The sequence below is a fragment of the Mus pahari genome, chromosome 2, assembly GCF_900095145.1.
Source record: "Mus pahari chromosome 2, PAHARI_EIJ_v1.1, whole genome shotgun sequence".
NCBI classification, from domain to species: domain Eukaryota; kingdom Metazoa; phylum Chordata; class Mammalia; order Rodentia; family Muridae; genus Mus; species Mus pahari.
In genome coordinates, this window is record NC_034591.1 from 151,744,992 (window position 1) to 151,767,731 (window position 22,740).

Genomic DNA, 22,740 nt, shown 5'->3' on the forward strand with positions numbered 1-22,740 from the left:
TGGCATAGCCTCACAAGAGGCCACTATATCAGGGTCCCTTCAGCAGAATCTTGCTGGCATGTGCATTAGTATCTGGGTTTGGTGGCTGACGATGGCTTACTACGTCTTATAACAAAACAGTTTACATTTTCGGGAGTGAATCTTTTGAGAGGATAGGAGAATTGTTTTCATGCCTTTCTTTTGTGACCATGGTAAGAAAATTATCTTAGTTCCCCCTTCCTGTTTGGTTTCAACTGTTTCTGTAGTGTATGGATTTTCTTTTTCTGATGTATTACAAACACATTGGTATTTGCTTTTCAACCAACTGCTTCTATAGTTACTTAGCTGAACTGTTGTAACTTGTCATTTAGATCTGAGGTTCTCATTGCTTGCATTTAAAAGAGACCTGGTGACTCACATCTATAATCTAGGCTCTGTGGAGGCCAAGACATGTAGATTGTCAAGAGCTGGAGGCCAGCCTGGGATAGACAGACTCAAATACATTTCCTCTCCTCCCCACTCAAATGGCTTGTAAAGTACCAGAAGTCAGAAGCATGGCACTGAATAACAGGACTCTCCTGAAGTTTATTTCGTTTTTAAAGACAGCAGGGTTTGGGCTGGAGAGATGGCTCAGTGGTGAAAAGCACTGACTGCTCTTCTGAAGGTCCTGGGTTCAAATTCCAGCAACCACATGGTGGTCCCCAACCATCTGTAATGAGAACTGATGCCCTCTTCTGGTGTGTCTGAAGACAGCTACAGTGTACTTACATACAATAAATAAATAAATCTTAAACAAACAAAAAAGACAGCAGGGCTTAAGGGAGGGTTCACAATCCTTTCTCAGGTAATATTGAGCATGTTGAGGGTTAGGTATTTTAGTAAATTGTTGCTGGTCTGTAGTCTTAAAAGAAACTTTCCCAGCAGGAAAACTATTTCCTAAAGTTTTATATTTATAAATGCTTTTAATTTGTAGTACTTTACAATTTCCATTAGTTCCGCCACTCAGACAGCATTTAGTTTGTTCCCTCCCTGCCTTTTAGAGATTGGCTGAGCTCTAGGATCGTTGGAGAGGGGAAAAGCCTGAAACATTGAATTTTACCTCATGATTTTAATTCCCTTGCTCTTCAGAATTCTTACTAAAATGAGGGACAAAGCTGCTGCCAGAATTCTTATTCAAATTTGTGAAACTATACGTCAAAAAAACCCAAAACAAAACAACAAAGAGAGAAAAGCAAAAAGAAAGCAAAGAGACATTTCCATGATATAAGCACACATTTAAGATGGTTTACAGAAGTTATTCTAGAACTTTCTTTCCCAAAACTGCACCAGAGGTTTTCATACACATTGACTTAGTATATATAACCTATCAGATGCTTAGGAGCATTAGATAGTATATGAAAGTCAGCTGGTAGGTGGCACAGTCAGGATTTTGAGGATGTTGGCTCCAGGATGACCTCCTTGATGGTGGCAGTATATTGTTCATTTCCAAAGCGGTGTATGGGGAACCCCAGCTCCTGGTTAGCTCATCATTGTGCTAGGAAATAAAGATGTACATAGAAGTAAACAGGGCTGGTTTTTCTTTGTGTGTGTTTAATATTTTGTGTCTTGGGACAGGGTCCTATGTAGCTCAGGCTAGGTGGGAACTCTCTGTAGCTAATGACAACCATGACCCTCCTGTCCACATCTCCTTTATACTAAGACCACAGTCAGGTCCCACTACACTTGGTTCTTTTTTTATTTCAATGAAATTGAAATTAGGCTAAAGAGAAGGTAAATTTATGATATTTTAATTAAATGGATACAAAAACCTACATGACATTTAATCAGTGTTCGACATCACTTAGTTGTGTAATTTCAGAAATGTGGTAAACTGAAGTACCCGAGTGAACCAGTGGAACAAAACACCTTTTTTTTTTTTTTTTTTTTCAAATGCCAAGGGCTTATAATATGAATATATAAGAACAAGTTGAGGGATTCTGCTTCCAGTGACTTAGCCTAAGAGTAACCTAAAGTCTTGATGGAGCACCAAGTGACGACCTCCAGCAGGCAAGCAGAAGCAAAGGGTCCTCACCTCTGGAATCCAGTGGTTCTTCTGCTCATACACAGCCCTAGAGCCATGTAATGTTAATGTCCTATCAGATTCATCCATGCTACCCACAAGGACTGCATTCCTGCCTAGTCGGTGACTGTGTCCTTGAGGCTCTGAGAAGGAAGGGACTGTCCCCATGAGCAGCAACAGTGTCCAAAGACCAGCCTCATGTGGTATAGGTAGAACAGGCCAAAGAACCAGCTTTTGTCCCAGGCTGGTGGTTGCACACAACTTTGGTCCCAGTACTAGGGAGGCAGGCAGATCTCTGAGTTCAAGGCCAGCCTGGTCTACACAGTGAGGTCCAGGGCAGCCAGGGCTACAGGAAGAAAAGTTTCAAAAACTAAAACAAACAGAAAACCTACAAAGCCTCTTTTGCAGCTTGCTCTCCAGGTGGAGACAGCTGACAAACCTCGTTCTAGGTGGGCGGAATTTAGCCAAGGAGCTATGGTTGAGTCGGCAGGGCTGTGGCACTCACAAGCACAGAGCCTGGAGTCAGAGAGTTACCGATTTGGATGCTCCCCCTGGATATATTGGAGACTCTAATTTCCATGAGTATGCTATGAGGGAACAGAGGTGCTCTTCCCTGGGATTTTTTGGTTTTGATTGTTTCCAGGTAGCTTTTCTCTTAGCCCAGGCACAATTCAAGTTCTCCATCCTCCTGCATCAGCTGGCTTTGTAGGCTCTGTACACCATACTCTTGTTTACTGTTATGTTTTATAAAAAAGAAAAAGAAGAAAGGGACGTTTGGTGGAGGAGCATTATGATGCACACAGAGGGTGGAGGGGATGCATCTGCGTGTGCTTGCTGAGGTACCAGCCACAGGACAGTATAGTAGTTTATTTAGGGCATGAGGAGGGGAGTTGAGGGGATAGTAGAGAGAGAGAGAGGCAGAGGGGGTATGCGGGAAAGAGGGGTAGGGGAATGGGAGAGAAGGGACAGAGGGCTAAGAGAGTAAGAGAGCAAGAGAAAAGTGTGTGTGTGTGTGTAAGGCAGGCAGCGCCTTTTATAGTGAGTCAGGCACACCTGGCTGCTGCCTGTAACTGGGGCGGAGCCTAGGAGAAATGCCAACACTATCATTTTTATTTTTTGAGATAAGGTCTCACTTCCTAGCTTGGTCTATAACTCACAATGTAGCCCAGGCTGTCTTTGTATTTGTAATCCTCCTACTTCAGCTCCTTCTCCAAGAGCTAGGATTACTGATTTGAACTAAGTATGGCTTTGCTTAACTCCCTTTTTTCGCTGCCCTCCCTCCCTCCGTTCCTTCCTTATTAGGTTGGTGTGGATCTTGGAATATCTACAGCTGACCTTAGGCTTCTGGCAACCCTGCCTCGGCGCTACCCTAGTGCTGGGATTACACACGTGAGCCACCCAGTTAACTTCATCCACATCCTGGCGGCCAATTCTAACAAGATTGAGAATGCCTGTGAACTATGTAAATTAGGACTAGAAATTTGCGCTTTTGATTGGGAGGCATCTGGAAGGGCGGGGGGCTCCCCCTGCGCGAGCTGATTGGGTGCGGCACCTGCCTGTCACGGGCGGCAGCGGCTGCAGTTTGGCGAGGCAGTTCCGGGGTGGCGCGCGGCGTCCCGGAACTGAGCGAGCCGGTGTTGGAGCTCCAGGCGCGGGGTCGAGCATGTCCGGGCGAGGCAAGCAGGGCGGTAAGGTGCGCGCCAAGGCCAAGTCGCGCTCGTCGCGCGCGGGCCTGCAGTTCCCCGTGGGCCGCGTTCACCGGCTGCTGCGGAAGGGCAACTACGCGGAGCGCGTGGGCGCGGGAGCGCCCGTGTACCTGGCGGCGGTGCTGGAGTACCTGACGGCCGAGATCCTGGAGCTGGCGGGCAACGCGGCCAGGGACAACAAGAAGACGCGCATCATCCCTCGCCACCTGCAGCTGGCCATCCGCAACGACGAGGAGCTCAACAAGCTGCTGGGCCGCGTGACCATCGCGCAGGGCGGCGTCCTGCCCAACATCCAGGCTGTGCTGTTGCCCAAGAAGACGGAGAGCCAGAAGGTGAAGAGCAAGTGAACCCGACGGACGGGTGCAAAGCCCACCCGCCCGCCACAGTCCGCAGCCAATAAAGTCGGTGAAAAGCGAGTAATCCGGAGAGCTGTGTAGTCACGGGACCGACGGGGTGCTGGGTGGGGACGAGTCCCAAGCTTGAGCGGGACGCAGGCCACCCGTGTGGCCTTGTGCGAGCCGGAGGAACCCAGCGGGTGGGTTGGGAGACCCCCCCTATCATCACAGTGGGCAGGAGAAGTGGAGCTAGTGCGGAGAGCCTACTCTGGAATTGACTCTGCCTAACTCCCCAGCCCGTCTCAGGGAAAAGTGGTAGGGGAGGTGTTTCGAGCTGTGAACTAGAAGTTGCCTCGCTGGTCATACTTAGGAAAGTTGAGCTATACCCTAACCATTTGGAAAAGACAGGAACTTAGGACCCTTGGTGGGTACTAGTTATTTAAGGTAGTATTTTAAGCTAATAGATGTTACGTATTCGTGATCTGAATGCCAGCCGTCTTCACCTTGCATGCCTGGATTCAATATTCTTTATAATGAAGCAACTTGTGCAATACGGAAGTGAGCCATGAAGTTTGCTCTCCGGAGGCTGTTGCCTAACAGCGGGGCCCTCGGTCTTGAGTAGTGTATGTTTAGCAGCTCCTAAAATGATCTTCTCTTGCTGCTTACGGTGGTGTTACCCGCCCCCCCCCCCATCCCCCGTCCCTGCCTTTGGGAAGTAGAACGCTATACATGGCTCCATTGCGAGTTTGAAGCCATTCCTGAACTACATTAGACCGTGTCTCAAAATATGTTTGAATTTCCCCTCGAGTTTTAGCTGCATAACAGCCTCTTCTCCAGCATCGGTTCTGGGAATCAGCCTGATTTTACTTAAAACCAAAGCCGATTTTTTAAGGGATAACTGTTAACTTTCCTGGGATCTGGTTTCTTGTTTTCCGTAACTGTTGAGTTGGGTGATGGTACCTTAAGGAAGGAGAGGGTCATGTGAGTTAACGCAGAGAGACAAATACAGGGCCCCGGAAATGCGACTCTTCCCTTGGTCATTCCGTTTCATGCTCAGTAACCGTCAATCTGTTCACAGGATCCACAAAACATCCCAGGCTAGGTAGGTTTCACTCTGGGTTCTTTGTTTTTTTGTTTTTGGTTTTTTGTTTGTTTGTTTGTTTGTTTCTGGGAGTCAGAGTTGAAGTCTTCCTCTTCATTTGCAGTATTTCCTCTCGAAATTTATTTCATTCCTAGTATTGGTATGACGTCTACACCATGTGCTAGTAACTGAGGGTACAGCTGTGAATGAGGCCAGCTGGGTCCCACTGTCCCCAACACGTGGTTCTCCACTCCCTCCCCCCTCCCCGCCCCCATGGTTTCTGAAGACAGCAAAAAGGACAAATAAATATTACAAATCTATGTCTTGATAGTGTTTGATTTTCTACTGTTTGTTGTATTGATGTTGGAATTCTTGGTGCTCATCTTGAAAGATGTACAAAGGTTTGTCACACCTGATAAAGAGGCAGGGTGCTCCTCTGACACCGGAGGAGAACAGACTCCAGTGGTGTTATGGGCAGTTTCAGGAGGTCAACTTTTCATAATACATTTTTGGGGAACTAAGTTATTTTATTACCATGAACTAGCATTAGGTGCTTGCATTGAGAAGGACTGTGTACAAGGGACTAAGGGTTTGCTCTTGTGACTTAAGTATAGGTAAGTATGAGTGGGTAAGTTGGGAGCAAATATTGGCTCACCCTGTGGGGCACTGTTGACAGGATCAGAAATGTGACCATCCTAGTGTAGGTTGGTGAGCCAGTGAGTGGAAGGGGCCTGTGAGTCCCCCAGTGACCAAAAATCCTGGGGTGACCATGACAAAGCAGGTTTTGTGTTGTACAGGTTGCAGGTACTAAGAGTTGACAAGGAGAGGTTCTTTGTCATACCTGTAGGACAGCTTTTCCCAGCAGTAGAAATTTTAAAGCACTGTGGGAGACCGAGGAAGACCCTGAGTTCAAGGCCAGTCTGAAATACATGTTCTAAGACAGGGCTGCACAGGAGACTGTCTCAAATAAGACTCACTTGTTAGAATAAGTTGTGATATCACTTCAAGTCAATACATAGCAGTCACCCCCTGTATCCATGAGTGCAGACTCAAGCATCTAGTTTTCAAGTGCTGGTTTTGATAATGAGTCTAGTTTGCTAAAGAGATGAAGCATCTGAAAGATGTTTACCAACATCATAAAAGGACAAAAGTGGGAAGACCAAACAGTCTTTTTCTCATTCTTTTAAGTCTCCCCTGGTACTGGAAGATGAACTGCAAGATGAACAAGATAGGAGATATGCCCCCATTGCACCCAACCTTTGCTACTGTTGCTCCAGAAATACTTAAAATCCTTCCAAATACTGCTCTTCTGAGAGTTGTTGAAAATTGACAGAAACATTCCGCAAAATCAGTTCAACCTGTGATCCTTAAAGTTCTTGAGGTTAATTTAAAGGGCTAAAGTTTCATATATGAGCCTAGGCATTTTCTAGCATGGCCTGAAGTCAGACTTTGGGTAGATGTCTAGTGCTTGGTTTTATTTGCACACTGACACTTCTCTACTGGGGAAGGCAGTTCCGAGGAACAGGGTCCTCTGGGCAGGATTTGTTTCCCTACAGAGCCAGGTTTGACTTTGGATCCCAAAGAACTGGTCTGTTGAGTTTTGCATTTCTGGAAAGAAAAGGTTTAGCCTATGCCATAGTTGGCACTGACTGGCATGCTAAATCCTAACTCCACATATCTAGCAGAGGTAAGGCCAAATGCTAAGGGATTGTGTATAAGCTTGATAGAACTGGACTTGGATTCTGTCCTGATCACTTCTCCATTGCTGAAACACCATGACCAAGGCAACTTAAAAAGAAAGCATTTAGTCAGGGCTTGCTTACAGAGGCTGAGCCCATGACCAGCATGGTGGGGAGCAGGGAGGAAGGCATGATGAAGCCTGAGAGCTTACATCTGATCCACAAACAGGCAGAGAGAGTGGGCCTGGCATGGGTTTTTGAGGTTTCAAAACCCAGAGTGACACACCTCCAGCAAGGTCATACCTAATTCTTCCCAGAAACATTTTTGCCTACCAGAGACCAAGGATTTTAAATATCTGAGAGCCATTGTCATTCAAACCACCAAAGGTTCAGAATGTTCCAGTTGCTTGGTTTGGAAACACGTTTTGTTTTGTTTTGTTTCAAGACAGGAGACAGGGTTTCTCTGTATAGCCCTGGCTGTCCTGGAACTCACTTTGTAGACCAGGCTGGCCTGGAACTCAGAAATCTGCCTGCCTCTGCCTCCCGAGTGCTGGGATGGAAACACTATTAAATGGGTTTCTGATTTCTGTGGCTTGCAGGGAGGCAGGAAGCATTGAGGGAAGCTGAGGGATGGACTTTGAGCTGCAGGACAAATCAACCCTTTCTCAGTTGTTTTTGGCCTTGGTGTTTACCACAGCAGTAGAAAACAAACTAGGACATCTCTCACCAAGCTCTTAAGTAACATCAGAAACTCACATTGGCTCACCAATATGGAAGTGGATGGGATCCTTTCTTTGGTCTGCTATTTCTGGGCTGAATAGAATTTGCCTCTCCAGGTAAAGTCAATGGGTTTTGAGGAGAGCCTGGTAATGCAAATGAGGGCACTAAGTTTCCCACTTCGGTATTCAATGAGCTGACTGTGAACCTGTGAGCCCTCTCTACTCCACATCCAGGCAAAGGTATCTACAGTGGTCATGTAAGCAGAGCACTTTGCTAAAACCACAATTATGATTGTGACAAAAAACCCAAATCAGATCTGGTGGCCGTCTTCCTCCTTTCCTACAGATGGAATTAATAGATTCAATGTTAGGCTTTATGCATATAATTTTCAAGTAAAACTAGCAACACATTTGGAAATGTTTTGATAATCAAAAGCTTTTTCAGTTAACTGGGAGCAGAAATCTCTCCCCAAAAGAACACAACTTCAGTCAAGATTAAAATAATCAGACTCAGATCAAATTGTGGAGAGCAATTCTGTTTATACAGAAATTACCATGCCAACTGGATGATGTAATTGTTTCTTTTGTATGAAAATGATCAAATTCATTGGACTTTTCTTAATTACACTAAAACCCCAAACCAAATGGACAATTTTGTGTTTTGTAAGGATGTCTTAATCTGTCAGAGTAACAACCAGATATACAAAATATCAACAAAAATCTAAAAAGCATCTGAGCAAAACTGGAGAAGGGAGTCTTTCAACTCTCAAAGCCTGCCTCCAGGGCTACTCCAACAAAGCCAGGCTCTCAAGCTTCCCCAAACAGTGCCACCAATTGGGGAAAAAAATGTCCACATATATGAGCCTTGGGAACTCTCTCTCACACACCGCCACCACAGCGAGTCCCCCATCTAAGAAGTCAAAGTGGAGACACTGTGCACACTTCTGAAGTTCTGGGAAGTCAATATAATCTTGAAGGAATTCTTCCTCTTTATCCCTGTAGATTTCAAAGTTACCTTTTACATTTCTAATAAAATCCATCCTCATTCTGCATGAGATATGGCAGTTCCTGAGAATCAAACTACAAACTTGTTTCTGCCCACAAGTCAGATGAACTGTTTATAGACATTACCACAAACACAGAAGGTATCTTGGTATGGAACATTTTATTTGTCCATGAAACACTCAAAGAGTTTAGCTTGTGGGAAATAACTTTAATCCCAGAATTGTATATTTTCTTCCCACATATCCTGTTTTGAATTAGGAAATGATACTGTAATCCATTTCACTACAATGAAAATATTACAAAATATTTACAGGAAAATATTAAAAATAACTCAAACACAAAAGTCAAGATGAAATCAACTTTTTTCCTCCAGAATTCTCTACTCTAGTGCCCATGGCACATGAGTTAAAACAAGTAACTAAGACCTCGCTGACAGAATTCCAAAAATGGAGAGGGGAAGAGAGGGAGGAGATGGTGATGTCCCAGGAACAGGGGTTAGCAGCAGTGCTTCACATCCTGGTCTACTGTAAAGAAACACCTTGTGTGGGGGATCCCAGCAGGCAAACAGTAGGAGGCTCCTGGATCTGGGCTTGGAAAACACCTGACAGTGAACACTGCTCTTCACTTTAACAAGAGCCTCTTGTTCCACAAACCAGTACTCTGAACAGAGCCTGTCCTGGCAGGAGAATCTGTCACAGCAGCCCTTCCATCTCTTTCATAAACGCTTCATAAACATCGTCCTTAGTTTGTACTGAGACAGGAACTGAAGGACCAGATCTTGGGGCTGCTTTGGCAACAGGCACAGCAGAGTCATCCTCTGACCTTCTTTGGGGAACAGCAGTAGCCCCCTTATTCTCTCTGCGCACCCTCAGTGCAGTGGGCACAAACCGTGTGACCTCTGCCTTGGGATTGGTGATCTGGGGCTTGGCACTGATGGTCGCGGTGGCTTTCTTCTCGATGGTGGCGGCACTTGCATCATCCGCCTTCGGTCGCTGAATGAGGCTGGGCGGGGCACTCAACACCCCTGGGTTGGGCAAGGGAGCAGGTGGGAAAAGGCCGGGTGGGGCAGGTCCAAGAGGAGGAACCAAGGGTGGGCGCATCATGCCAGGACGAGGAGGAGGGATACCTAAAGGACGAGAGAGAGAGGATGAGTACAAGAATTAACGACATTTAACTGCCACTAAGGACGTTTAGACATGGGCTGGAGAGGCGGCTCAGTGGTTAAGAGCACTGGCTGCTCTTCTGAAGGGCATCAGTTTGATTCCCAGCAACCACATAGTCGCTCACAACCATTTGTAAATGGACCTAATGCCCCCTTCTGGTGTGTTAAGACAGCGACAGTGCACTCATATATACATAAAATAAATCTTTTTTTTTAAAGGATGTTTAGACATAGGCTGAGACTGCTTTTTAGGCAAGTTATTTACAGGAATTAAATTGAACTCACACAACCTGCTATGTGAAAGGCAGAAACATACTCTGATAGAAAGAAACATAATACTTTGAAGTTACATTCACCTTTAGTCTTGATCACTGAACTCAGGTTTCTTCTTCCAAACACTGTCCTAGTTGGAAACTGTACCATCAAGCTGACAACGCCAACTGGTGGCAGATACAGTTTCCAATCTGGAAGGTCCGGGATGCTATCCTGTCCTGGCTGTCTAGTGTGAAGTTACTAAGATCAAGGGGCAGTCAATCCCTGAGTACTAGTTAGTCTCCACCACTTTCACACAGCTGTCCTGCTTATTAACTGGACACGGACAGGGACTATGACTGGCCTTTTCAGGGTTTACACAGTTCTGACAGCTGCAACACATACATATCCCACATCAGATTGTAGTTTCTCCAAAAGCCACTTAGGAATCAAATCTGCATCAAGTCTCAACTGCTGATTACCTAAACTCAGTTATCCTACACACCACCAAGACAAAGACAAAGCCTCAGCTGTTGTGTTTTAAAAGCAATCTTCGGACACAGTAGAACATTCAGGGTGCCTAGCCAAAAAAATCCCATTATGACATTTGTAGGACTAACTCGGACAATGGGCAGAGGAGGGAGGCTCCCTTGTGATCTAACTCGAAGATGATGATTGTGTACTCATGGGGCAGCTGTGCCTGTTCTCACAGAGCTCAGACAGAGAACCTCCTCACTGCTGACGGCCTCAGTGATGAATGGAAAGCAATGAGAGGCTCATGCACAACACACTTCCCTGCAGACCCATTGCAAGATGTTCTCAGAGACCCACAGAGCATACAGGCCATGCCTAGCTCTTGTCACAGAAACTGAAAAACTTTACCTGGAGGTGCAGGAGGAGGTAGCCTTGGTGGGGGTCCCCGAGGAGGTGGTCCAGGGGGCAGACCTGGAGGTGGGCCTGGGGGAGGGCCAGGAGGCCGGCCTGGTGGTGGTCCTGGAGGTAAAAGTCGTGGTAAAGGCCCTCGGATTCCTGGCATTCCAGGTGGTCTCAGGAATGGAGGAGCCCCTGAAAGAAGAAAAACCAATGTCAGTTAGACAAATAATTGTGGCATAAAAGCAACTCACATAATCATTTTATTCAGAAGTGAGATCACATTTAAATAAAAAGCAATGGAAATAAAATTCATTCAACACATATTTGAGCTCTATAAAAAGGTTATCAGATTTGTTATACATTGATCCATCTGGGTCCGAGCTGTGGTACGTGAGATGGTATTAAGCAACATCAATGCAGAACTGGGCTAGTCTGTCACAAAGTACTAAAGAAAGTACAATTATGCACAAGTGTCCAGTTTACAAAATCAGAAATAAAAGATCCTTAAGAAGAGACGACTAAGAACACTGAGCTACTAACAATGCCCACGGAATGGAAGGGTTCTCATTTCCTTTGAAGCCTCAACAGAAAGCATCCGTGCTGATGACACATGCTGTTCTGAAAGAAGGACTTCACTCTGGCTGAAAAAAAGCAGGGACTCCTCATTCTGGGGGTGCTTACCTGGAGGTGGCCCAGGAGGAAGGCCTGTAGGTGGTCCAGGAGGCCGTAAGGGTGGGGCAGGTGGTGGTCCAAGAGGTGGTGGTCCTGGCATGGGAGGGGCTTGTATCTGAGAAGTAGGAGCAGACTGTGGAGGAGCCTGTTGCTGGGAAGAGGCAGCAGCCGTGCTGTCAGAGTGGGCATCGTCTTTATGCTGCTTCTGCGATTGCTTCTCTGCTTCAGAATCATCCGAGTCGTCAGCATCCTCCTCCTCGGAAAATTCTTCCACTTCCCGTCCTTCCTCAGGGATTTCCTGACCTGAAAAACAATGGTAAAATAGCTGACTTCTGTTTTATAGCTTGGAGAGCAGCAGTGGCCAAGAGTACACTACAGCTGGGTGTGGTGGCACATGCCTTTAATTCAGCACTTGGGACAAATGCACGATGATCTGACTTCATAGTCGGCTTAGTCTACATAGTAAGTTCCAGGACAGCCAGGGTTACACAGATAGACTGTGTCTCCCAAAACCAAATAAATGAATGAATGAATGAATGATTGAAAATTTATTCTTAAAAAACCAACAATCCAAGTCCTTTTTACTGACTACTGAGATACACAACTATTCATCTGTAACTAGTACAGCAGTATAATGCCCAGGCTGTCAGAATAAGAGACTTGGAATTAAATAGCACCCAGGCTGCAAGAGGGCTTGCTAGTGAGCCTGACAACCAGAGCTCAATTCCTGGGACCCATCAGCAGCCACAGAAAAGCTGACACCCACAAGCTGTCCCCCATATGCCATCAAGAACAGATGCTGCACAACCTCCCCAGAACTAGTCGTCCCAACGGCTCAGCAAAACTCTGAGCACCCTACCAAATGGCTCTATATCTGAAGTTTCACACAATACAGATTCCTGGCTTATTTCAGAGCTGCTGACTATAAATGGAAGACTATATGCTAAGCAAATGGCACAAGGAAATGCTAGAGATTCATTCCTTCTTGCTTCTAACCTGCCATTCGCAGCATCATGGCTTGAAGAGGAGTCAGCTCCTTCATGTTTTTCTTCTTCTTCCTTGATTTTCCAGGCATATCAGCAAATCTGACGCTCAGACCTAAGCAGTCAAGAAAGGATGAAACGGGAAAGAATCATCAAAATGTTGTAAAAATGGTCACTATAGCAGAAGATGTAAGTACTATGAAGGACTACAACCCACTACATGATAGAAGACAAATGTAGAGAGACACATTAAATCAGTGTTGTGCTTATTGGCCGCATATAAAATATACCACATTAACTTAAAACTTAATGTTCAGAAAATGTTAGGATACTTAAAAAGTATATAAAATGAATTAGGTAATTTAATTTTAAGTCCTAAACATAAAAGCTGAAACGTTAAAGAAGTATCTTAAAGCAATAATTTTCTTCAGCAATCCAGCAAAACAGTAGGTCACAGAAAAGATGAAAGCTGGCCAGCTCATGAAACCACCACACCCTATTAGCCAACATAAACTATAAGACAACTGAGTCTAACAGTGCTGGGTAAGGAAAATCCATAAGCATGCAGGGGGCACCAGAAGTACCCAATGGTTTATTTACACTAGAAAATTAGGAATCTAATTATGACGAAAGGCCCCATAAAAGGTGGGAAAAATCTTAGTAACACCCTAACAGGTGATTAAAGATTATGATCAGTCCCCAACACCACTTCCACTACAGGGTAGAAAGACTTCTTACCCTGACAGACTTTCAACTGGCAACTGTCAGATACTGCACTTCTGATCTGGTGTTCAACATCTTAGCCAACACTTAAGGAAGGGAATACTTCTATGTGGGCTCAGCTTTAGTGTATCCCGGACTTTTACTGCCTGGAAAAATGCTTGGCTATGATAAAGGCAGTACCAGATGAGAGGACGTGCAGCTGGGACAGCCATCTGGGGTCCACGAACATGGGTGAACACACAAGAACAAAGAGGCTGCTGGCGCAGGCCTTGATTCAAATGCTCAGTAGGAAGAAGCAGGTGGATTTCAGTCAGTAAGCCCTATGCTAACCAAGGCTACATAGAAGACCCTGTCCCAGCCTCTGCCCCCCATGACCTCAAACAGCTGGCAGGTGCAGAGTAAAGAGAAGGTGCAGTCTCTCTCACAGGGAGAGTCTCACAGGGGAGGCCTGCCTGCCCTTGGAGCTTTACCCCACTCCCCTTTCTAAGACCAGTGCCAACTTATGAGTCTTCTGTAATTTTCCAAGGTCAGGCTTGCTCTTACACTAATTTGTGATAAGACTTTTTGATAAGCTTTTCTTTCATTTGTAAGCATGATTAAGGAGCACTAATGCATTCCAGAGGGCTCTGGACAATCCAGCTCCGAGGGATCTAGTATCCTGTAGACTCCAAGGCACAAGATATGTTCACCTGCATACCCAAGTGCAGGTGGGGCTGTGGCACACACACGCATACACACAATTTTTAAAAAGAAAAAAAAGATAGTCATTTGCTGATCTTATAAATAAAAACACAGTATACAGATCCCACCCTGGAGACTACAGCTACAGTCACCTAAGAAGATCCCCCGCTACTAGGCTCTGACCTACCTAGTATGTGCTTTGCACTGCTTAGTACCCAAACACAGTGCTTAAAATTTTTGTGACAAATCATAACATATGGTGTGCACACAACTGGGGACACTGCAGAACCGAATATATTTAGTATACATCAAGTCTTAGGTTTACTCCCCAGCACCACACACACAAAATCTTTCTGAAAGGTGCTTCACAGCTGACCCACGGAGAATGGTTTGTTTACATGCAGTCAAAGTACGCTCAACAGTTGCTTTCCCAGCTAGTAAACAGTTTTAGAAGAACAGGCGTATGAGTATAAATACAAATACAGTGCATACATATATAAATACACTTTTATACATATACACAGTATATAATTATACATTTTAATGTAATTTGTATGTATACATATATATGTATATAAATTATATAATATATATATACACACACACATATATATATATATAAAATTACAAGTATCACCCCGGTTTATGAAAGACAGAACATCAAGTTTCCAGTGCAGGTATGTAAATAAGCTTATTTAAAGACCATGGATATTCTTCCTTTCCTACTGCATGTTCATGATAGTGTATATTAGCAATTTTGGCCTTAAAGTGGAATTTCTTGTATAACTTTTAAACAACTACATGTACTTACCCTTTCCTCACAAACATCTGTAGGAATAATATGTCAAAACCTTTCAAACTATCAAGACAAACGACCAGGTAAGGTGGCTTATATTTCTAACTCCACAACTTGGGAGGCTGAAGCAGGAGGAACACCATGAGTTCGAGGCCAGCCTAATTAACAGTGACTGGCACCTGTCTCAAAACCAAGTCAAACCAAACTGGAGCTAAAAGCTGGTCCTGAGCTGTCCAGCTGGCTCGGGAGGTAAGGGCACTCACCACCAAACCTAATCACCCAAGCTGCATCCCAACACCTGTGTAGTGGATGGAGAAAACCAACTGGGCCTGCCACATATATGCTCTAGCGTGCATGGACACACGGGAGCGCACACACACTACCCTAACTAAACCACACTAACAAAAGCCAGGGCTTTCTGCATTGGGGTTAGCAGTGTTCATCTACATCCGGCACATTAACCTGCACACACCTGACTTCTTCTCCTCGGTGTTGTCACGTTCACTGTCATCGCGGTGCCCGAACTCATCCCCGTCACTCTCTGCGTCTGATCTGTCAGTATCACTGTCCTCAGTACTGTCATCATGCTTATCCTGATCCATGTCCTCAGGATAGCCGTCGTCTTCACTGGTGCTGGACATGTCATCGTCATGACCCCGCTGAGCTGATGACAGAAAGAGCACAAGGATCACATGACATGGTTGGCCCTCTGGTATCCAATAATAGGCATGCCTTTTTGGCTCAACATTACTTGTAAGAAATAATTCTATATGCAATGCCAGCTATCATGTATTATGATGATATTTGTATTGGGTAATAGTTTAATTAAATACTTTTTTGTTTTCTCGTAAGAAGTGCAAACACATTGTATTAGAAACAATTGTGTAAAGTCTCACACATAATCAGTGACTCTTGTCATCACTGACAAAACTGAGAAGACCTCTTCCTGCCTTATGGGAATTGCGGCAACATTCTATCTAAGGTGCTTTCATCAAGCAGATGTGCTAAATTATCCACGGGGATACACAGAAGTGCACGGTATCCTCATGGAAGCAATACTGAGAAGAGCACTAGAGGAAAACTCCCTGCCCCGCCTACCAAGTTCTGGACTGTACAGCATGTCCTCGTCTCGCCTCCGAGGGGGAAGGTCTAGAGCAAAGCCCACTTTCCGGCCATACATCTGCAGGACTTGAGGAGGAGGGGGGCCGGGTGGAGGGCCGGGCGGTTTTCTGCCAGGGGGCAAGCGTGGAACACCATGTCCCAAGAGAGGAAGGATAGACACGGCCCGAGCTGGAGGCCTGTGGAGGGGGAGAGGAGGACAGCGTCGGTGAGTGATAGGAACGTTCTCCGGGCTCTCACGTCCCGTCTGCTCAGCCACAGCACTTGTGCTCCTGCTGTACCAGCCGGGCCTGCAGTCCACCCTCCATTATGTAAGGCTTCCTTACCCATACGCTGACGTTTTCTTCAGGATGGAGGGGGGCTGGGCACCAGGAAGAGGAATGTCCTGGATCAAGATGTTGGAAGGAGCATGCGGCATGTCTGGCAAAGGGATGCTCTCTACTTCCACATGCTGAGCGTTCTGAAACATACAGAAACGCAGCTGTATGGTACTGATCCAAACTCAACTCCTAGAACCTAAGTCTTCTGAATTTGTTTTCCACTAAGACCATGAGAAAGCCTCAAGCCAACACTTCTGAACTGACAGAGTATTATTTTTTCTTAAAGAACCCAAACACAGCCCACCCCTTCTCCTACAATCCCTATCACTGCTTCGTTCTGAGTATAATTTGAAACGGTTGCGGTTTTGAAGACATCCAACTGTTCAAAGTAGTATCAGGGCTACCCGACTCCTTGGGACAGTAATACACGTCAATTAGCAAACAATACACAGCCTCTAAAGCTCTCTACTTTTCTTGAATTCTGTTTTGTGGTGTTGGAAACACCATCTATTTTACAAACATCATTTCACTTGGGTTTCTGCCATGGTAAAGGAAAATTTACAGCAAACTATAAAAGCTCTCAGAAGCAGACATCTCTCAATCCTTTTCAATCAACTCCTGCCCCCTTCCGAGGCAGGCAGTGCTAACAGGTCAGGTTTTGCCTGTTTTGGAAGTGTATCCCTACAGAGCAGGAACAGTAAAAGCGGCAACATTAGCTTGAGCCTCACTCATCCACGTTCTTGGACAGACAGTCTCCAATCCTAGGCAAGGGTTAGGGGTGCACCAAAATGTCTAGCTCACACTCTTACTCATTTTTACCATGTGCAGTTTCTACTATCAACAGATTAGCCTAAAAAACAAACCAACATCCTGAGCAGTATTTGCTTGTGAAAATACACTGGGTCTTATCTGTGATCCTGCTAAGGATGCCCGGGCTGTTTCCAGTCTTTGGCTTTTACTGTTACAATTTCTGTAAGTACAAAGGACTGAATTTGCCAGAGCATTTTTAAAAAGAACAACCTGTACACCTTCAGGTCTCCCTCCGAGCCGCTTACCTTGACAGCATCAAAGTACTGGCTCAGCTGAGCTCTCTTCTGCTCATACTCTACTTCCAGCTTTCTCAATTCCTTGTAAATATCTGGGTTTTCTTTTTCATAAAGTCGTAGAATTCGTTCAAAGGTTTCCCGCAGCTTTTTTCGCTTGTCTTTCAGTACCTTCTCATTCAACTGTGGCTGTTGCACTGGGTTAAACTCTAGGAGAAAAGCAAATTTTAGAGTTGTAAATGAGAAGTCACATCAGTAAAAACCTACTTCCTGCCTACATCCAGATGCCTTATGTCATTTGTGAGCCCTAAGGGGCTATTCTCCTAGTCCTGCCCAGTCACATCTTCCCAGAAGTGACCCACAGGCACCTTAGGTGCATCCAAACCCTCTCTGGAATAGTCAATGAAGGGCAACTTTCCCACACAGCCTCTTCTCCAGCTACACTAACTGCACTGTCCTTCCAGTTCCCACCCCAAGCTCTTCACTAGCCTTGCGCTGGAGACTGCAGCACACAGACAGTCTTATGGAGAGTTCTAGTTTTCTCCTGCAGACAGCTTTATTTACGGTGTCTCAATTATGGAAACCAGGATATACTTTTCTATTTTAATTAGTTTCAATGAAAATTAGGCCCCTGGTGATTTAGGGTTCTTTTTCTTGAAGCACAAACTGAATTAATTCTTCCCCAAATCTTACTAACTTGATGAGTTAGTCAAATCTAGAAGGGATTATTACTGCATCATTCCTAGTTATACAAATTCTTGAGTGATTATCTTTTCTTATTCCACTAACATACATGTAAAGTGCAAAATCATTAAATTGGAAAAATTATAAAGTGAGTTGGCCAGACAAGGTTTTTATTATCTTTTTTGTTTGTTTGTTTTTTGTTTTGTTTTTTTGGCTTTTCAAGGCAGGGTTTCTCTGTGTAGCCCTGGCTGTCCTGGAACTCACTCTGTAGACCAGGCTGGCCTTGAACTGAGAAATTCGCCTACCTCTGCCTCCCAAGTGCTGGGATTAAAGGCATGCGCCACCACCGCCCGGCTGCTTTTTGTTATCTAATTACAGTAATTAGCTCCTACTAAATGATGGTGCCCCTCTTCTAGAATATGAGATCTCCAGCTTGCAACAGATCTATCTCTTTCTTTCCATAGCATTAAAACAAAGTGTGATACCTAATGGTAGCCATCAGGTTTTTCGATTTCCTAGGGCTGTGCTGCCTCTGTACACAGCAGACCATGACAGCCTTTGTTAAGTCTGCCTCTTTCCTACTCTCTTACCCATTTCATCCAACTTCTCCATGTCCCGGATAATTTGTTTGGGATCTTTCATCTTCAAAACTGCAGCTCGGACCATCATGCGCTGTTTTTTGTTCTTTGAAAAACAAGAGAGAGGAAGACTACTGAGAAAGAAGCCAGGCACTCCGGACATTTTGCCTTCACTTTGCCTCAAGAGTCTAAGAAGAAGTTCAAAGTTCTCCTTTGTTTCTAATCACATGTTTAACCTCTAGAAACAGCTATGAGAATTCTTCTTCTCAATAATGTTTAAACTTTAGTCTAGTGAAAATGATGCGCTTTTAAGTATTTTTTCCTACTCAGTTATACAACTGAGTAGAAACTACTTAACAGAAAAACCTGTTTAAAAGGGGGAGGGAGTAGGAATATATTTTAAAAATACTATGCTAGACAGGGAAAAATTTGAATTTTGGCTAAATAATAAACCAAGAGCAAACGAACAGAGATTATAAGAGGTTCTTCAAAGTACCACAAGTGACACCAAATGTTCACTGCTTTGAGCACTCTGCCAAACCTTAACAGTTACTACACATAAAAAGACATCTAGCAAGACAATCACTGCCATTCACTCAGTAGCTTTTAACAAAGCAGTTACATTTTGGTGGATAGTAAAAATAATTAGTTTGTCAAAACAGGGTCTGACTGATGTAGCCCAGGCTAGCTTTCAACTCCTGATACTTTTATACCTGACCTTTTTATCCCAAGTGCTAGGACTACAGACATGAATTACCACACTCAGCTTAAGACTTATTTTCAGAAGTCACTCTAAAACTGTAACTTTACTTATCGGTGTGTGTTTATGTGAATGCATGGGCACGTGTTTATGGGCTCTGGCAGCAATCAGAGGGTGGTGGATTCCCGGGAGATGGACTTACAGATGGACTTAGTCACCCAACCTAGGTGCTGGGCAGAGACCTCAGCTCCTCTGGAAGAGCACGCTGCTAACTCCTGAACCTTCATTCCAGCCCCCAAAGCATTTTTAACTTAATGAGGAAAGAAATAATCGAATAGATGTCATACAAGTCACCATGAACCAAATCTCCAGAGTTATGCCAGTTTTTTTAACATAGTCAATTTTCTGGCTTTCATCAGCAGTATAGTATAAATCATCTTTCCTGGCATATAATTTGAAACTTCACAAATGTTCGAACAATACACAGAATGTTTCTAAATTTGTACCTTTTTCAATTCTCTTTTCCGGGCTTCCTTTCCTGAGGAGAGAGGAAGAGAGGACATAACTCACACTTCCATCACTAACATTACTACAAGCTACCACAGTGCCTTCTTCTGAGGCCCCATGAAGCACATGGGTACCTAACAGCGTCGGTGGCTTTGACCCACTAGGGAACTTAGTGCTTCCAACCCTCTCAACCCAAATGCCAAGATGTGTTCTTTTACAGAAAAATAACTGAACCACAAGGAAGAAAAGAGATTCTCAAATCACGCACTGAAAAACTCATTTGTTAAAAACTCTAATACAAAAAAAAAAGACTTAATTTTCTCCTGCTAGCCAGTCAAGTATGAGAACCGTGTTAAGTAGCTTACATTCTCAACATTCTAACCATGACCCCACACGCCCCACTCTACCAACGCTGAACATAGGCCCCGATGAGAGTCTGCCAGCTTTAACTCTTCTACCTCTTCCTTCCATACTGATAGCACTTACGGGCTTGGTCTGTGGGATTCATAAACTTCCCACTCTTGGTGGAGGATGTCGATCTTCGTCCCATGTTGACAATTTATATGATTTACTTCTTCATTAAAAAAAAAAAAAAAAACTGGAAAGAAAAGATATAAAGAACTCAGTTTTACTGTATGTGTAAGAATTTGCATCAATTTCTGGAAAGAAATATCCCTTTGGGTCTCTACTTGTAAGGACACGCTCTTTAATTTTGAATGAAGCATCTAAGAAATTATGTCTTTACCTTTCTTGACCACAAAGAAAAAGCTAATATCTACTAGTCAACGCAGTGAGAATATCATTAACTAATCAAAAGTTTAACCCTTTCCTATGGATTACTATTGAATAATCAACTAGCACTTTGCACTTATAATGCTATCACTTAGATATAGACTGTCCCATATGAGCCGATTTCAAAACAAACCAAAACCAATTGAGAAAATGTTCTAACAATGCAATGCAAACCCTGAGGGCATCCTCCCAATCTCTATATAAGGGGAAATGAAACATGATGGGGATAATGAATGTAGGTTAAAGGCAAATACATGCTCTCTACTTTCCCCTTAGACTGTTCATTCAACACAACAGATGGCAAAATACAATCACTCAGATTTATCTTGATTTAATACCAAGTCAAATGATTTATGACTTGTAAACAAAAGAAATAAAAAATGAAGTATTAGAACTCCTCAAACTTAACATTAAGATAGATATTTTTCTTACTAGCACATATGACTCCTGATTTATGTATTTAAGGGAATTAAAAGTGATAGTCACTGTAAGTCACTGTAGGGAAATATTTTAAGGCCAGGCTTTCATTAGTATCACTTCTTTCTCTTCCATTCCAAATGAATGGAACTTTCAACAATTAACCTAGCCCATAATAATAATAAAAAGGAACAAATGTTTCCCGTTCAAAGTGTGTGACATTTTCTACAGGCTACCTCTCTTGTGGCTCCCTTTGAGCATTAAATAAATCTACTTTCCTTCTACATTAGGATAGGGAAGATCCCAAGGTAAATGTAAGACCCTGCAACTGTAATTCCCTTGGCTCCTTGGGTGAGACTCTGTAAGTTGTTTTAGTTAATGCTTCTTTCATCAAGCGTTCAGCTGCCCGGCTCCCTGCTGCCTCCCAGATATTTCAGAACTGATCGGTGTTGAATATTTCATTACAGATGTTTCTCTATCAGAAAGCAGAAGGGGCAGGTGTTTGGGAGGAAGGAAGAGAAGGGTACTGACTATAGAGAACTACAAAAAGGCACGGATACAACAATTTCTATTTTTGATCTTTTCTTTAGTGTTTCCCTTCTTAAACCAGCCTCGGGCTCTCGTTTTGACGCCATCCCATCACACACACCTAAAATCCAATCAGCTACGCGTCAAGGAGAATTTTTTTTTTTTTTTTTTTTACAAGACCACAGTGCCTCCGCCTGCAAAAGTTGGCAGAGACAAGGTCAAAAGACCATGGGAACCCAGACAGCACAAACGCAACCCGACCGGTCCGGTCCGGGTCCGCTCAAGGCCGCCCCACAGCAACTGCCGAAACCATAGCGACGGTTGACACAGACTCGAGCGGCGAGACGTCAACCCACGGCCGCCGGTCGCCGCACTCGGGAGGTGGAGCTGAGCCGGCGGGCGATCCCGCCCGAGGACCCGTCGGACGCAGCGCCCCGCCAGCCCCGAGACCCGAGGCTCCCGCCACCCGGGCCCAGCGGAGGAAGAGCGCGGCCCCGGAGCCCCGTTTCTGAGAAGGCTGCGCAGGCCCGGGGAGGGTCGCGGAAAACGGAGCACCGAGCCCCCACGCACTCACACGACTGCGAGGCTCCCGGGACGGCGGGAGCAGCTGGCGGGCGGCCCCGGAGGGCTCTCGGCGAAGGGGCCTTCACCTCTGCCCCTCGGTCAACCACCCGGGAACCGCCATCTTGAAACCTCGCGCCCCTCCGCCAGCTCGCGTCACTTCCTGTTCCCGCGGGCCGCGCTCTCCCCGCGTTGCCAAGCGCTGGGCCCAAAGAGCGAATACAACAACGTCCGGTCCAGGTACTTCCGCTCTCTTTCGTTATCCGATTGGATAACTATAGGCCGAGAGACCCGCCTCATTCCAGAGTATGGTAGATTGACACTAATATAGCCCAATAGGAATAAAAGGTAAGGAAGCTGCTATTTGATTGGCCAATTGCTCGCAGAATTCTGACGCATTTCCGCAACTGCTTCTCTCTGGGGACACACTCGTACGCGGTGTAGGTACGGTTCTGTGTCGTCCGTTGAATCAGTGTTAGTTGCCATGTGTAAATGGATGCTGTTATTCAGGAATGCCTCCATAGAAAACAAGTTAGCTAATAATACTGGGCACGGAGACTAAAGTGCTCAGCAAGCATCAGCCCTCTAAACCTACAGCAAATGATGACCAAACAGTACCTGGGGGAGGCTCTCAAATCTACACGAAAATCTCTATTTTAAAAGAGAAACCGGGTACATTTGTCGATTCCCCAGAGGAGAAGTTACTACATAACGCTTCCAATTATCTTTTCGTCAACCCAAACTCCTTTATGATGTCATTGCACACTCGATTTATCTGAAGTCTTC

General features: G+C 44.8%; 3 protein-coding genes across 4 annotated transcripts in view; 2 read left to right on the top strand and 1 right to left on the bottom strand.

The window, feature by feature from the left end:
• The first annotated feature begins 3,633 nt into the window (after window positions 1-3,633).
• LOC110314334 (histone H2A.J) lies at window positions 3,634-4,160 on the top strand. The gene has a single exon (XM_021188752.1). The coding sequence runs from the start codon at window positions 3,702-3,704 to the stop codon at window positions 4,089-4,091; it is 390 nt and encodes a 129-aa protein (XP_021044411.1). The 5' UTR covers window positions 3,634-3,701; the 3' UTR covers window positions 4,092-4,160.
• Window positions 4,161-8,706: 4,546 nt separating this feature from the next.
• Wbp11 (WW domain binding protein 11) lies at window positions 8,707-22,107 on the bottom strand. Its single transcript, XM_021188726.2, has 12 exons — window positions 21,970-22,107; window positions 20,143-20,254; window positions 19,656-19,687; window positions 18,462-18,555; window positions 17,200-17,396; window positions 16,151-16,284; window positions 15,804-16,003; window positions 15,178-15,369; window positions 12,519-12,620; window positions 11,532-11,825; window positions 10,860-11,042; window positions 8,707-9,689 (listed from the first exon to the last, which is right to left on the bottom strand). Exons 2-12 carry the CDS (start codon window positions 20,204-20,206, stop codon window positions 9,256-9,258), a joined length of 1,926 nt encoding a protein of 641 aa, XP_021044385.1. The 5' UTR covers window positions 20,207-20,254; window positions 21,970-22,107; the 3' UTR covers window positions 8,707-9,255.
• A 6-nt stretch (window positions 22,108-22,113) lies between these two features.
• The window catches only part of C2H12orf60 (chromosome 2 C12orf60 homolog), a 29,856-nt gene continuing 29,229 nt past the window's right edge, over window positions 22,114-22,740 (top strand). Inside the window, exon 1 of one of the 2 annotated variants that reach the window (XR_003843291.1) lies at window positions 22,114-22,302. The gene's annotated coding sequence lies outside the window, so the exon portion shown is untranslated. Of the gene's footprint in view, window positions 22,303-22,348; window positions 22,399-22,740 lie in introns of those variants that run through there. The other variant, XR_003843290.1, reaches the window with a different exon arrangement.